The sequence below is a fragment of the Symphalangus syndactylus genome, chromosome 21 (assembly GCF_028878055.3).
Source record: "Symphalangus syndactylus isolate Jambi chromosome 21, NHGRI_mSymSyn1-v2.1_pri, whole genome shotgun sequence".
NCBI classification, from domain to species: Eukaryota; Metazoa; Chordata; class Mammalia; order Primates; family Hylobatidae; genus Symphalangus; species Symphalangus syndactylus.
In genome coordinates this window covers 58,210,182-58,225,378 of record NC_072443.2, presented here as the reverse complement: position 1 = coordinate 58,225,378, position 15,197 = coordinate 58,210,182, and the positions used below count along the sequence as shown (strand labels likewise).

Sequence of the window (15,197 nt, the reverse complement as noted above, 5' to 3'; positions counted from 1 at the left end):
ATCCGAGATGCTCGCTTACATGGTGGACAGATGCTGGCTGTCAGCCAGGAAGTCAGCCAGGCTGTAAACTGGCACACCTACATGTGGCCTCTCTAGCAGGATGTCATTTGGGTGGCCAGACTTCTTACATGGTGCTTGGCTTGCTCCAGAGCGAACAAGTGGAGTGAACCAGATGGAAGCAATGAGGCCTTTCTGGCCTGGCCTTGGAAGTTACACAGCTTCACTTCTGTTGCATTCTTTTGGCCATAAGTAAGTCTCTAGGTAGGTCCAGATTAAGGGGAGGGGTCATAGACCCCACTCTCAATGGGGAGAAGGGTTAAATAATTTGGGGACACATTTAAAAACTATCACAATGGCCAGGTGTGGTGGCTTATGCCTGTGATTTCAGCACTTTCGGAGGCCAAGGCAGGATTGCTTCAGTCCAGGAGTTTGAGACCAGCCTGGGCAATATAGGGAGACCCCCTACCTACAAGAAATTAGCCAGGTGTGGTGGTGTGTGTCTGTATGTAAAATGGGCTAGCTATAGCTCCCAATATTTTTTGAGCTACTTGGATGGCTGAGGCAGGAGGATTACTTGAGCCCAGTAGTTCAAGGTTTCGATGGGTCGAGATCTCACCACCGCATTCCAGCCTGGGCAACAGAGCAAGACCCTGTCTGAAAAAAACTACAACTGCCACAGCGGTTGTAGTTTTACATTTTGAATATATTGATGACAGTGTTAGAGAGGAAAAGCCAGGTGCTGCTTTTCTCTAAAATCTCCAATCTGGAGTGTGTTCTAGAGAGCAGTTTTTCTCAAGAGAAAGGGTTGCAGGTAGAGCACCACCTTTAGGAGTAGCATGATGAGGCCATGGTCACAGGCCTATTCCCTGAACCCAATACAGCTGTTCACAGCAGTAACTTGGCTCAGTTCTGGACATTTCTGGAAATGGTAAGGAAACCAGGTGACAGGGTGAGCTAATGAGCCAATGCGAAGCCATCACTGTGGCCAGAAGAACAAGCCAGGGTTTATGTTCAGCTGATGACAGCCTGGGAGGCCATCTTCACATTTGAAGGCTAACCCACTGTTGTGTGCCTTCTTTTTCTGCAGCATAAAGATAGGGAGGTGGTGATGGAGCACCCGTCTTCTGGAAGTGACTGGTCTGATGTTGAGGAGATCTCCACGGTCAGATTCTCTCAGGAGGAACCTGTCTCGCTGAAACCTTCAGCCGTTTCAGAGCCTTCTTCCTTTACCACTGACTATGTCATGTACCCGCCTCATTTGTACAGTAGTCCTTGGTGTGACTACGCCAGCTATTGGACCAGCAGCCCCAAGCCTTCTAGCTACCCCTCCACAGGCAGCAGCAGCAACGATGCAGCCCAGGTTGGGAGGAGCAGCCAGAGCCACCTGAGTGATTATTCCCCCAGCTCTACAGGGAGCGTCCAAAACACCTCCAGAGACATGGAGGCCTCAGAGGAAGGCTGGTCCCAGAATTCTCGTTCATTTCGCTTCTCCAGAAGCTCAGAAGAAAGAGAGGTGAAGGAGAAAAGAACATTCCAAGAGGAGATGCCTCTGCGTCCTTGTGGAGGACACGCATCCAGCTCCCTGCCAAAGAGCCACCTGGAGTCAAGCCTAGAGGAGGGCTTCATTGACACTCATTGTCACCTGGACATGCTCTATTCCAAGCTATCTTTCCAAGGGACCTTTACAAAGTTCAGAAAAATTTACAGCAGCTCCTTCCCTAAGGAATTTCAGGGCTGCATCTCTGACTTCTGTGATCCTCGCACCCTGACAGATTGCCTATGGGAGGAGCTGTTGAAAGAGGATCTGGTCTGGGGGGCCTTTGGCTGTCACCCTCATTTTGCACGTTACTACAGTGAGAGTCAAGAAAGAAATCTTTTGCAAGCCTTAAGGCATCCCAAGGCTGTGGCATTTGGAGAAATGGGCTTGGATTACTCTTACAAGTGCACCACGCCTGTCCCAGAACAGCACAAGGTAACAAGGCTCTCTTTAGTCTGCTTATAGTTTTAATTTTTCTTTTAGTTGTTGAAGCCTGACAATAAGTGTTTATCTAATTTTAGAACTAAATAATTTAGAATCCCTGAAAATGCAGTGTGCTTGCTCTCATCCAGACCATCTAGATGCCATTTGTCAAATGCTTTACAAGCTATTTCTTACTGTTCAGCTTTATTATGGAAGATGGGGGAGAAGTACTTTGTGACTTCTTATGGATGATACCAAGGTGTCAAAACATTTCTTCTTTCTTTCTTGGGAAGCAATAAACTTTAGGTTTTCTTTTTTTTTTTTTTTTTGAGACGGAGTCTCACTCTGTCCCCCAGGCTGAAGTGTAGTGGTGTGATCTTGGCTCACTGCAAGCTCTGCTTCCCAAGTTCACACCATTCTCCTGCCTCAGCCTCCAAAGTAGCTGGGATTACAGGTGCCTGTCACCACGCCCAGCTAATTTTTTGTATTTTTTTAGTAGAGAGGGGGTTTCACCATGTTAGCCAGGATGGTCTTGATGTCCTGACCTCGTGATCCGCCCCCCTTGGCCTCCCAAAGTGCTGGGATCACAGGCGTGAGCCACCGCGCCCAGCCAACTTTAGGTTTTCTTAATTTTTGAGAGGGAGTCTTGCTCTTTTGCCCAGGCTGTGGAGTGCAGTGCAGTGGTGCGATCTCAGCTCACTGCAACCTCCGCCTCCTGGGTTCAAGCTATTTTCCTGCCTCAGCCTCCCAAGTAGCTGGGATTACAGGCGTGCATCACCACACCCGGCTAATTTTTGTATTTTTAGTAGAGAACATGTTGGCCAGGCTGGTATTGAACTCCTGACCTCAGGTGATCCACCTGCCTCGGCCTCCCAAAGTGCTGGGATTACAGGCATGAGCCACTGCGCCTGGCCTGCATTTTTTTTTTTTTTTAGTATACCTATTGCAGAATATTTGAAAAAATATTAAAAAATGCATAATTTCCCATTCAACCAGAGATCATGGCTAATACTCTGTTAATATTTTTTTCTTTTTCTTTTTGGAGACAGAATCTCACTCTGCCACCCAGGCTGTAGTGCAGTGGCGCGATTTTCGCTCACTGCGGCCTCTGCCTCCTGGGTTCAAGCGATTCTCCTGCCTCAGCCTCCCGAGTAGCTGAGACTGCAGGTGTGTGCCACCTCGCCTGGCTAATTTTTGTATTTTTAGTAGAGGTGGGGTTTCACCATGTTTGTTAGACTAGGCTCGAGCTCCTGACCTCAAGTAACCCACCTGCCTCGGCCTCTGAAAAGTGCTGGGATTACAGACCTGAGCCACTGCACCCGGCCCCTGTTAATATTTTTTTTCCTCCCAATATTTTTTGAGCATAATGCTTTGGCAGGGTAAGAGTTGTAGTATTTTAGAATTTCTTTTCCTTTTTTTTTTTTTTCCAGAGGTAAGGTCTTTGTCACCCACACTGGAGTTCAGTGGTGCAGCCACAGCTCACTGCAGCCTTGACCTCCTGGGCTCAAGTGATCCTCCCACCTCAGCCTCCCAAGTAGCTGGGACTGCAGGTGCACACCACCACACCTGGCTAATTAAAAATAAAAATTTTTTTGAGATGGAGTCTTGCTGTGTCACCCAGGCTGGAGGGCAGTGGTATGATCTCAGCTCACTGCAACCTCCACCTCTCTGGTTCGAGTGATTCTCCTGGCTCAGCCTCCTGAGTAGCTGGGATTACAGGTGCCTGCCACCACACCCGGCTAATTTTTTTTTTTTAAGGCAGAGTTTCGCTCTTGTTGGCCAGGCTGGAGTGCAATCGCATGATATTGGCTCACTGCAGCCTCCAGTTCCCAGGTTCAAGCAATTCTCCTGCCTCAGCCTCTTAAGTAGCTGGGATTATAGACTCCCGCCACCACGCCCAGCTAATTTTTTGTATTTACAGGGTCACATCTGTAATCCCAGCACTTTGGGGGGCCAAGACGGGTGGATCACTTGAGGGCAGGAGTTTGAGACCAGCCTGGCCAACATGGTGAAACCCCATCTCTACTAAAAATACAAAAATTAGCTGGGTATGGCTGGGCACGGTGGCTCATGCCTGTAATCCCAGCACTTTGGGAGGCCGAGGCAGGCAGATCACCTGAGGCCAGGAGTTGGAGACCAGCCTGGCCAACATGGCGAAACCCCGTCTCTATTAAAGATGCAAAAATTAGCTGGGTATAGCTGGGCGTGGTGACTCATGCCTGTAATCCCAGCACTTTGGGAGGCCAAGGTGGGCGGATCACCTGAGGCCAGGAGTTGGAGACCAGCCTGGCCAACATGGCGAAACCCTATCTCTACCAAAAAAAAAAAAAAAAAAATTAGCCAGGTGTGATGGCACATGCCTGGGGTCCCAGCTGCTCAGGAGGCTGAGGCAGGAGGATTGCTTGAGCCTGGGAGGTTGAGGCTGCAGTGACCCATGATTATGCTCCAGCCTGGGTGACAGAGTGAGACCCTGTCTCAAAACAAAATTATCAGGGTCTCAGGTCTGCACTTAAAGGTCCATGGGGCGACCTGCACAACAAACTGAACTAGAAGCGATAGGCATAGGGTGATAAACACAGTCTTGAAGATGTCATTTGGCTTGGTGAGATTCGACTCAAGACTGGAAGATAATGAGTCTGAGGAATTGCTGGCTGGGAGAGGGCTAAGCTGCCTGTAAAGGGGAGGAAGACTAGAAAATATTTGTGAACACCAGAGACTCCTAGGCTGCGTGGGTGATGTGGACACTGTTTTGATGTAAATAAAAAATTTGGGACCGGGCGCGGTGGCTCAAGCTTGTAATCCCAGCACTTTGGGAGGCCGAGGCGGGCGGATCACAAGGTCAGGAGATTGAGACCATCCTGGCTAACACGGTGAAACCCCGTCTCTACTAAAAATACAAAAAATTAGCCGGGCGTGTTGGCGGGCGCCTGTAGTCCCAGCTACTCGGGAGGCTGAAGCAGGAGAATGGCGTGAACCCAGGAGGTGGAGGTTGCGGTAAGCCGAGATCGCGCCACTGCACTCCAGCCTGGGGGACAGAGAAAGACTCCGTCTCAAAAAAAAAAAAAAAAAAAATTTTTTGCACCCAGATGAGGTGAATGGTGGTGACTGGTAACTGCACTTAGTTGGATGTCAGTGCTGAGTTGCATTTACCTAAAAGAGCAGTTAGCAAGTTCTTGATGTGTCCTGCTGAATGTTTTATCTTGTGAAGGGAAGAAGAAGAACCTATAGAGGTGGCTCACGCCTGTAATCCCAACACTTGGGGAGTCTGAGGCAGGAGATTGCTTGAACCTGGGAGTTCAAGATGAGCCTAGGCAACATACTGAGACCCCATCTTTATTACATTAAAAAAAAAAAAGCCTGTGGAAGGACTGTATCTGGCCAAGATGATAGGGTGCCAGACCCGGCTCATTATAAGAGAGTTTGGTTGAGGTACCTAAAATTTTCTGGAAGGATTGGAAAATAGAGAAAAGCAAAACAATTGGGAAAACAATGGGTAGTTATAGTTATTCTGCTGGTTAGTGCAAATTACTGTTAATGTTTTCTTTGTTGATCTGTGGTGTTTACAGATTAACTGTGTAACTCATAAGAGTTAGATCCTGAATAGTTTGTGTGTAAGTTGCACATGTCAGCATCTGGGAGGGATGCCAGGGAGAGTAGACTGTCGTTCCCTACCCAGGCTGTATCTCTTTACTTGTGGTAAAGAGGAATTAATTAATTATTAAGGTAATAAATATGCAAGAGATGCCTGGGGCAATCCCCAGGAGAGACTAACTCTGGAATCCCTGGAAATAATGGATCAGTTAGGAACCCAACCTTATGCAGGTAGAAGTGAGTAATTATGCTGGGTAATAACTCATCTGTACTTCCTTCACTCCTGTTGTTTTCCACCTGGGTTCCTGGTGAGGACAAATGCTGCAAATAGCTCCTGTCCAACCACAAGTTCCTGCATTCTAATGAGTTCTTCCTTCTTAACATTTTTGAAATCTGGATGTGTTTTATGAAACATTATAAATGTAATGTTATTGTCCCTTGGAAAATTGCAAGGGACAATAAAATTGCAAGGAACAATTGCAAAGTGGCTTGTCTTCCACGCACCTGTCGTAGGTTGGATGTGTGTGCTTGTGTTAAAAAAAGACATTAGGAAATTAAATAGTTTTAAGTGTCTTTTCTACTTGTGAAATTTTCCCATTCATCAACTATACTTTGAAAAATGTTTAACAGCTGTGTAATATTCTATCCTAAAGCTCTAATAGTTTATTTCACTACTCTGAGGGATAATTTTTTAGAGGCAGGAATGAAATGTTGGAATTGGAATCTCTTGAAACCTCTCCTGCCTGTGTGTAGGGGTTGGGGAGGACACATGAACAGCTTAGCAGCAGATGCAAATAGGAGGGGCTCCAGCCACCTATTGATAGTGGAACTGGCCAGGCTTTAAATAAAGCCTCTGTCAAGCAGTCTATAATTTTGATGTCTGTGGTCATTTTCCTTTTGTTGAAAACACAGATTAAACAAAAGTTACATCAGAATTGGTATTGGCTTAGTGTTGCTATTTTGAGAAGAGGCAGTACAGGTGTTAGACTTGTAAATAGTCTCACGTGAATATCACCTGACTCAAATTACCAAAAGTATCTCATTGTTTGATGCTAAAAACATAAACACAAATTATGTTCCACAGTTGTAGAAACTACTCATGGAAACATTAATAAGAGGTAATTTCCTTATAATGAATTAATCTTTTTTTTTTTTTTTTTTTTTTCTGAGACAGTCTTGCTCTGTCCAGGCTGGAGTGCAGTGGCATGATCTCAGCTCACTGCAACCTCTGCCTCCCAGGTTCAGGGGATTCTCCTGCCTCAGCCACCCAAGTAGCTGGGATTATAGGCACCTGCCACCACACCCAGCTAACTTTTGTATTTTTAGTAGAGACAGGGTTTCACCATGTTGGCCAGGCTTGTCTTGAACACCTGGCCTCAAACCCGACTTGGCCTCCCAAAGTGGTGGGAATTACAGGCGTGAGCCATCACGCCTGGTGAATTAATACTTTTCTTTGTTCTAAACCTGGGCTCATTAGAGGAAAGAACAGGTCCTAACTCTACTTTTTTCATTTAAATTAACAACTGTGAAGATTTAAAAGCGGGCAGTGTTATAAAGGGTAAAGTATATCTGTAGTTATTGACCTGCGAGGATATCCGATTTTGATTGAGTAAAGGAAGCAAACTGGTCGGGCACGGCGGCTCGTGCCTGTAATCCCAGCACTTTGGGAGGCTGAGGCGGGCAGATCAGTTGAGGTTAGTTTGAGACCAGCCTGACCAACATGGCGAAACCCCATCTCTACAAACAAATACAAAAATTAGCCAGGCAAGGTGGTGCCTGCCTGTAATACCAGCTACGCGGGAGGCTGAGGCAGGATAATCGCTTGAACCCAGGAGGTGGAGGCTGCAGTGAGCTGCGATTGCGCCACTACACTCCAGCCTGGGAAGCAGAGCAAGATTCGGTCTCAAAACAAAAACAAAAAACCAAAAAGCAAGTTGTAGAAAGTAAGTGTAGTATTTGTTTCTTTAACAAATATTTGAGCACCTTCTGAGAGCCAGGCACCTTGCTGGAGATGCACACAAACACCACGCCCTGCCATCCCCAACAGCTCTGCATAGGAGAGGTCTGGAAGTTGGTATCTCTTGAGAGCGGAGGTGGGGACAGTGAGGTGAGGGACATTAACTTTGTGCTTTATGTTCTTGATCCCTGCCCTGCCCTGCCCCTGCCACCCCAGGTCGGCATCATATAGTGGTTACTGTGTGGACTGCCAGGGTTCAAGTTTGGATCCTGGTGCTGTAGCTGCTGGCTGCAAGTTAACTTGCCCTCACTGCATGCTGTGCAGACAGCAGCACCTGCCTCAGGGTGGTTGTGAGGACTGCAGGTTATGATAGACCTGCAGTGCTTTGGGCATTACCTGGCTCTATTGTAAGTGCCCAATAATCATTAGCTATTATTACAGTATATAGTTAAAAAAAGAGAGACACGGGGGGTGCCTGCTGGACTGGGCGTTCCAGAGGTGATGGACTTCTGAAGTGCTGCTAACCAACAGGGGTTGTCGCTGTGTCCTCTCCTAGGTATTTGAGAGACAGCTCCAGCTGGCTGTGTCTCTAAAGAAGCCCTTGGTGATCCACTGCCGAGAAGCTGATGAAGATCTGCTAGACATCATGAAAAAGTTTGTGCCCCCTGACTACAAGATCCATAGGTTAGAAGACTGGAACTTCAGCGGGCAAATGAAAGAAACACTTCCCTCTGTCAAGTTGATGAGGACAGCAATGATCGTATTCTGTCATTGTACACTATCCTTTTTTTTTTTTTTTTTTCAAGACGGAGTCTCACCCTGTCGCCCAGGCTGGAGTGTAGTAGTGCAATTTCGGCTCACAGCAACCTCTGCCTCCCGGGTTCAAGCAGTTCTCCTTCCTCAGCCTCCTGAGTAGCTGGATTACCGGCACATGCCACCATGCCCAGCTAATTTTTGTATTTTTAGTAGAGATGGGGTTTTGCCATGTTGGCCAGGCTGGTCTCGAACTCCTGCCTTCATGATCTGCCTGCCTCAGCCTCCCAAAGTGCTGGGATTATAGGTGTGAGCCACCGTGCCCGGCCTATACACTATCTTTTCTAAAGAATTAACTATTAGATTAAACCACGTGAAATTTCTCATATTTGACTTTTTTTTGCTCACAAAATAGTAACTTCATATGGTTTGAACTAATAACCCTAAATCACCAGTGAGCACAAGGGGCCTTTTGTGCCCCCCTCCTGGGGATGGGCAGAAATGGAGTCTCAGTTCTCGGCAGTGAGGACTGCTGATCTTGAGAGGTTGCTGTGGGGTCTGGTGGCTTAGCACACAGGGCATCTTAGGGTACTTGAAAGGACATTTTCTTTCCTATTTTGAACTTGAAAGCTCCTTTCCCCCCAGTTATGAAAATCAAGGTCATGTTTTATTAGAATGGCATCTATGGGTTCTTAAGTTCAGTTTGGTAAACTCTCTGAACTTCTGAACTCTTGCCATGTGTAGGTACTGGGCTTTGGCTTGCCTCTGGGGACATCTGGAGGTGCTGCCAGGAGACAGGTTGGATGGTGGCTTCTGCCTACATAGCGTGTGGGAGTGGGTGATCATAGGTGCTGCGGGAGCCAGAGCAGGGGCCCATCATCATAGCCCAGCCAGAAGACTCAGGAGGTGATGCCTGGCCGGCTCCTTAAAGATGGTTGAGAGGGGTTGGCTGAATAACAAGGACTCTAGCACCCAAACTGGGTCTTGTCAGATGGCAGAAAAAGGAGGATGGGGCTGTCAGGGCCTTTGAGTACCTAAGCAGAGTGAGTGAAGCCTCTGACCCCTGGCTGGTGCACATACCAATGATGAGGCAGTCAGTTGGCTTTTCTGGCTCGGTTGGTTTTTCATTACTTCATTTTGGGCTAACTTTGAAGGAAATGTAATGGTGGCTGGTAGGCCAGGGCTAAGGTGACCCAACGAGGTGGTATTGCAGGAGGAGGCCCTGAATTTCCAGATTGGTAACTATATATATGGCACCAAGAACATGAACAGGTATCAGATAAAGAAAATTCACCTGTAGTTTGACTCCCCAGTATTTTGTTAGATTTCCTTTCAGTTCATTTGACTACATGGGCATAGTTTTTATATGCTGTCACTGTCATCGTAGGGGCCACAGTTCTTGATTTTGCTCCTCTTCAGTGTTAGAAGCATTTCCTATCCCAGTGTGTTCTCTGTGGTGGTCATCTCAGGTGACTGCAGAGCACTCTGTGGTGTGCGTGGTATCTCTGAGTGATCTCTGATCACTCACCAAGTGCCATCTCGGGGCTTCCTGTGTTGGAGCTGGCCCTTGTCTGTGTTTACTGTGGAGTCCTTCCCTAGGATGCAGTCTTTCCATTTCTGGGAATCATTGAAAAGGGGTGATGGGTCTAGGGGGAGCTGGGGGCTGCTACAGAGGGGACTGCGAGCAGCCCTGATGTGGAGTTCTGTCCCCAGGCATTGCTTCACCGGCAGCTACCCGGTCATCGAGCCCCTGCTGAAGTACTTTCCCAACATGTCTGTGGGCTTCACGGCAGTGCTGACATACTCCTCCGCCTGGGAGGCCCGGGAAGCCCTGAGGCAGATCCCACTGGAGAGAATCATCGTGGAAACGGATGCTCCCTATTTCCTCCCTCGCCAGGTAAGGGGGTCTTCAGGCTGAGTGGAGGAACTGGAGGGAGAGGGTGGGGAGGTGGGTGGTCACCCTTACAAGGTTGGCAGGGCCAGAGCCCCAGTGACTTCCAGGTCCCATCCTGGGCTGTGTAGATGCCTCCTTGCTGTTACTCTGCAGAACCAAAAGTCTAGGGGGCTGAGAAGCTGAAGGGTAACCACTCTCTTCCAGGCAGTGCAAAGCCCTACCCTGTAGAGGGTAGTCCAAGGAAGCGTGGGACCCTGCTCACCCAGAGCCCCCATGACTAGGACTCTCCCTGCACCTGCAGGTAAAGGGGTCTCTACAGGGCAGCCCCAAAGAGGTCCTTGCTGGGGAAGGGACAGGGAGGGAGTTCTAGATTATGACTGTGCACAGATGGCACAATGATGTTATGACCGCTTGATGTCTTCCAGGTTCCCAAAAGCCTTTGCCAGTATGCCCACCCGGGCCTGGCCTTGCATACGGTCCGAGAGATTGCCAGGGTCAAAGATCAGCCACTCTCCCTCACCTTGGCTGCCTTGCGTGAGAACACCAGTCGCCTCTACAGTCTTTAAGCAGAGAAGGTACAGTCCTCGGGAGTCTCCTAGAAAAGGTCATAAAACTCACATTCTGTATTTTTTAAAAACCAGGACGAACAAGTCTTTTGTTGCATTTTGTTAATGTAAAGAATTATAAACATAGTGTGAGCATTAAGCCTGGTTTGTTTTGAGTGACATGGTTTGGAACCTTCTTCCTTTTCTCTTCCACCCTCCAGGGCGACCAGCAGCCTGACAGAACACAGGCTGGCTTGAAGTCTGTGTCTCAGGTCGAGGATGTGTTTAGAGAGCTGATTGGAACACAGAAAACCAGGACAGGATGTTTTCCTCGAAGCGCGTCATAAGGCTTCAGCTTCTGGGTGGTGGGTGGGGTGGGGTGGGCGTGGAATGAGGGGTATGGGGACTGCCTGTAATAGCACTGGGATTTTGCCTCCCGGCCAAAATGCTCCAGGGTAGGCAGCAAAGAAGAAAGAGTGTGATATGAGGGTACAGTGAGTTTGGCAGTCCAAATTCTGTTCTCTGCAGCCTATGTTTTTGAGCAGTTTGTGAATAAAGTCACCCGCCTACTCGTCTAAGCACGTGTGGGTGTGTAACTCAGTTCCTGGTTCTCAGTTCTAAAAAGAGACTTCCAACTGGGAAACTTTTGGGGGAAATTAACTGGAGATCTATCTCAGAGGTTTATTTTCTTGCAACCGGTGAAGTCGTCGTCCTTCCTTCCCTGGATAACTCTTCAATTTGACCGTCACTGTTCTGGTGTCAACTCCAGCGTCGGCGCAGGCAGAAGGACTTCAGCTGCTGGTCTCATTGGTTCCACTGCCACTGATATGGGGGGGTGCAGAGGAGCACTCATTGTCCATGATGGAGATCCAGGACAGACTGGGGGACTCCAGGAAGAGGCCTTCTTGGGGAAGAGGACCCCAAAGGAGGTACTTCCTACTCACTGATGCCCTCAGGGCTGCTGTGTGGGTGTGTTAAGCTGATAAGGTTCAGTTTGCAGCAGAAACTACCTGCTAGTCTTGTGTCAGGGGTTCCCAGCCTCCTCTTGTTTCACTTTTGCCCCCTTCTTTTCGACCAAAAATAATCCTCATTTCATCTTGCGTACAGTCCCTTGCGTGCCCCCCCCCCAGGTTGAGAGGTGAATCAACGTAATTCTCCGAAGCTCTGCTGGGCAGCTCAGCCATGTTACATTGTCTATGCAGAATAAGCAGGCCTGGTGTCTGCAAATGTACCAGTCCCTCTCCCGCTTCTCCTGGGTGCCCCTTTGCCTTTGCCTCTCCTGTGTCCTTTCTGTGTTTTAGAAGTGAGAGCCTCTCCTTCACCTTTTGAGCAACTGAGTCATCTCAAGTCCTGAGCTCTGCTCTGCCGCCTGCTGGTGCCTTGTAAAGGTATATTCGTTACAGGCCCTAGAGGTTCTAATGGTCCAGGGTTAAGTGAGAAGAGATTGTACTTTGTTTCAAAGGATCCTTCACGCTGATCTCCTGCAATAAGGTGGATAGGTCACCTGGAGTCCCTCGTCTATGTTCTTGGAGGCTTAAATTGTAAAATACATCCCTTTTGGAATCCTAAATTCCTCTAGGTGTTTTTGGAAGGTGCGTTTGAGCCTTGTGAGCTAAGATGGAATGGATTTAATATTTCCTATCTGGTATTTCCATCTTGCCCCCGGTATACAAGTCACTGGCCTGGAACTCAGCCTTGATTCACTGTCTGTCTTCATGGGTCGGCTGTGCTGTTACGTTGTCTGTGCTGCAGATTTGCCCATGTGGGAAGTCGTGGGGGAGGGAGGGGGAGACCTGATTTCCTGCTTGGAAGATGTGGGGGACTGCTGAGCATATCAAAGTGCTTTATTGTCACCAAGTGAACTGCAGCACAACCATCTCCTCTCCAGCAAGTCCTGAAGTCCGTAGTGCCTACAGGTGAAACCAACCAGCCCTGTGTAAGAGGAGGAAAAGCGGAGATGACATGGAAGTCTCCGAGCCTGTGCCATCCACCTGCCAAGGAAAAGCACAAGGTGCTATCTACTTTTCTCTCTAGGATTTAGATTATCATTTATGTGCTGTTGCACAGTGAAACCTCACCTGTGTGGGCGTGAAAGCTGATTGGCATTGTTTTTGATTCAGCTTTTTGGATGGCTGATTGTTTTCACTGTGCTGTGGGAATGCCTCTGTATTTTTTCCCCTCTTTGGCCATCTTTTTCTGAAAATAAAGTGATGGATCCTCTAGCCAACCCAGTCTCTCCATGTTTGTGTAGACTTACCTGAGTGATGCAGTGGTTTAGTCTGGTTGTTGGCCAGCATTGTAACCCAAGAATCCAGATAGCTAGAGACTTTCTTATCTGTGTGGCTCTCTGTAAAATTAAACTGCATATAAGAATTCTTAAAGTTCGGCCGGGCATGGTGGCTCACTTCTGTAATCCCAGCACTTTGGGAGGCCAGGGCGGACAGATCACTTGAGGTTAGGAGTTCGAGACCAAGCTGGCTGACATGGTGAAACCCTATCTCTACTAAAAATACAAAAATTAGCTGGGCGGGGTGGCACGTGCCTGTAGTCCTAGCTATTCGGGAGGCTTAAGCTGAAGAATCACTTGAACCCGGGAGGTGGAGGTTGCAGTGAGCCAGGATCACACCACTGTACTCCAGCCTGGGTGACAGAGTGAGACTCTGTCTTTCCCCTCCCCCTGCCTCCCCCCAGAAAAGAATTCTTAAAGTTCTACAGCCTTAGAGTGTTAAGTAATTTTACTGTCTGGGAACTCGGATGCACTGCTTCTTTCTAACCTATGTAGATACTTTATTTTATGTATGTATTTATGTATGTATGTATGTATTTATTTATTTATTTATTTTGTTTCCAGCTCAAGGCTGTAGGAGGAAGAAAAATCTAGTCCCTGGGGGTACTGATGAATCAGTTGGATGGTGGGCGTTGGACTGTGAATTCCTGATGCCTCTGGGTAAACTCTGGAGGAAATTCTGTTTCATTACTTACACTCAGCCCTCGTATTTTGTACTAAGGTATTGAATACAAGTGCACTGGCCAAAAAGTAAACTTACGCATAAAAAGAAAGGCTCTCTTCCTTCCAAGAATGCTGAACACCTTTGAAGTCTCTGTTGCTGCCTCGTCTTTTAGATACAATCATTGTTTATGTATTTTTGGCATCGTCCTGAACTTTCAGTTCCTTCACAGTTGAATGTGCAGTTGGCTTTGTCCACTCAGTGGTGGTTCTTGTGACTGTTCTTGGCTTTTCTGTTGTTTTTCCATCTTTCTGTAGGAAGCTTGGGACCGACACTCATCGTTTGCTTTCAGCACCTTAATTTTGCGTCGTTCATTTTTGTAAAGTAAGGGCAAATGGCCTCCGGAATGTACAGTGATTGAAGAAGCAAACTCTGTCAAAGATGGTGATTAGTGGCCAGCCAGTCCCTCTCAGGATCACTGTATTAAAAAAGTGCTCATTTGTCAGTGACATTTTTTTTGGTTTTGTTTTTTTTGTTTGTTTTTTTTTTTGAGAATGAGTGTCACTCTGTCGCCCAGGCCGGAATGCAGTGGCCTGATCTTGGCTCACTGCAACCTCCGCCTCCCAGGTTCAAGTGATTCTCGTGCCTCAGCCTTCTGAGTAGCTGGGACTGCAGGCAACCAACAGCGAGATTGCCTAATTTTTTTTTTTTTTAATTTTAAGTAGAGATGAGGTTTTGCCATGTTGGTCAGTTTGGCCTTAGACTCCTGATCTCAGGTGATCCACCCGCCTTGGCCTCCCAAATGCCAGTGACATTTGAAGGTGGATTCAGATTAAGGTGGGTAGCTTAGTTGAGGCGTCTCAACCCTTTTCTGTGCACTGTCTTAAGATAATTTCTGAACACACAGCTATAAGTGCATAAGAACTTAAATACATATGCTGTTACGCTAATTATACACAAAGAAAGTTTTTTCACAAGGAGAATATTTTTCTTCAGCAAATAGCTCGCTTACCCTAGGGGTATATACACCCCACTTTAGAGACCCTCAAGTTACAATGGTATCATTAAACGATGCATAAAGGAGTGGGTTTAAGAAAGTTGATACAGGAACATGTTTGAAATAATACATTTTCTCAAGGGTGTCCTCTAACCATTTTCTTTGATAAATTATATTTCTGCCCATTGTTGACTTGAAATTGTCCTCACTCCTCTACCAATTTCACCCAGTGTATTCTGAAGGAAAATGAATGAAAATGGAAACCTCTCTCATCCTAGGCAGTAGAGTGAGGGAAGCTGCACTGGCTGAGAGGCTGTGGAGCCAGATTAAAAAGCAGCACCTGAGCCCTGTTGCGTTGGCCGTGAGTCGGCCACGTGCTTGCTGTGTGACTTCAGGAAAGTTACTTAATTTCTCTGAGCTTTAGTTTTCTCCCTCATAAGTAGGCTTGCTGTGAAAATGAAGTGAAATCACATGAATCTGCATGAGCATTTAACACGGTGCCTGGTGCACATCAGGGGTGTGGCAGTAAGTGCTGGCTGCTGTAGTAATTTA

The 15,197-nt window shown here is 47.4% G+C and overlaps 1 protein-coding gene across 5 annotated transcripts in view; it reads left to right on the top strand.

The window, feature by feature from the left end:
- The window catches only part of TATDN2 (TatD DNase domain containing 2), a 33,060-nt gene extending 20,133 nt beyond the window's left edge, over nucleotides 1-12,927 (top strand). For 2 of the 5 annotated variants that reach the window (XM_063630395.1, XM_055260516.2), the window contains exons 4-8: nucleotides 1,088-1,972; nucleotides 8,065-8,192; nucleotides 9,975-10,158; nucleotides 10,581-10,730; nucleotides 10,922-12,927. In XM_063630395.1, coding sequence (XP_063486465.1) covers nucleotides 1,088-1,972; nucleotides 8,065-8,192; nucleotides 9,975-10,158; nucleotides 10,581-10,721 — 1,338 coding nt within the window. In that variant the 3' untranslated portion in view covers nucleotides 10,722-10,730; nucleotides 10,922-12,927. Of the gene's footprint in view, nucleotides 1-1,087; nucleotides 1,973-8,064; nucleotides 8,193-9,974; nucleotides 10,159-10,359; nucleotides 10,457-10,580; nucleotides 10,760-10,921 lie in introns of those variants that run through there. The other 3 variants (XM_055260515.2, XM_063630394.1, XR_008653679.2) reach the window with 2 other exon arrangements.
- Nucleotides 12,928-15,197: the final 2,270 nt, after the last annotated feature.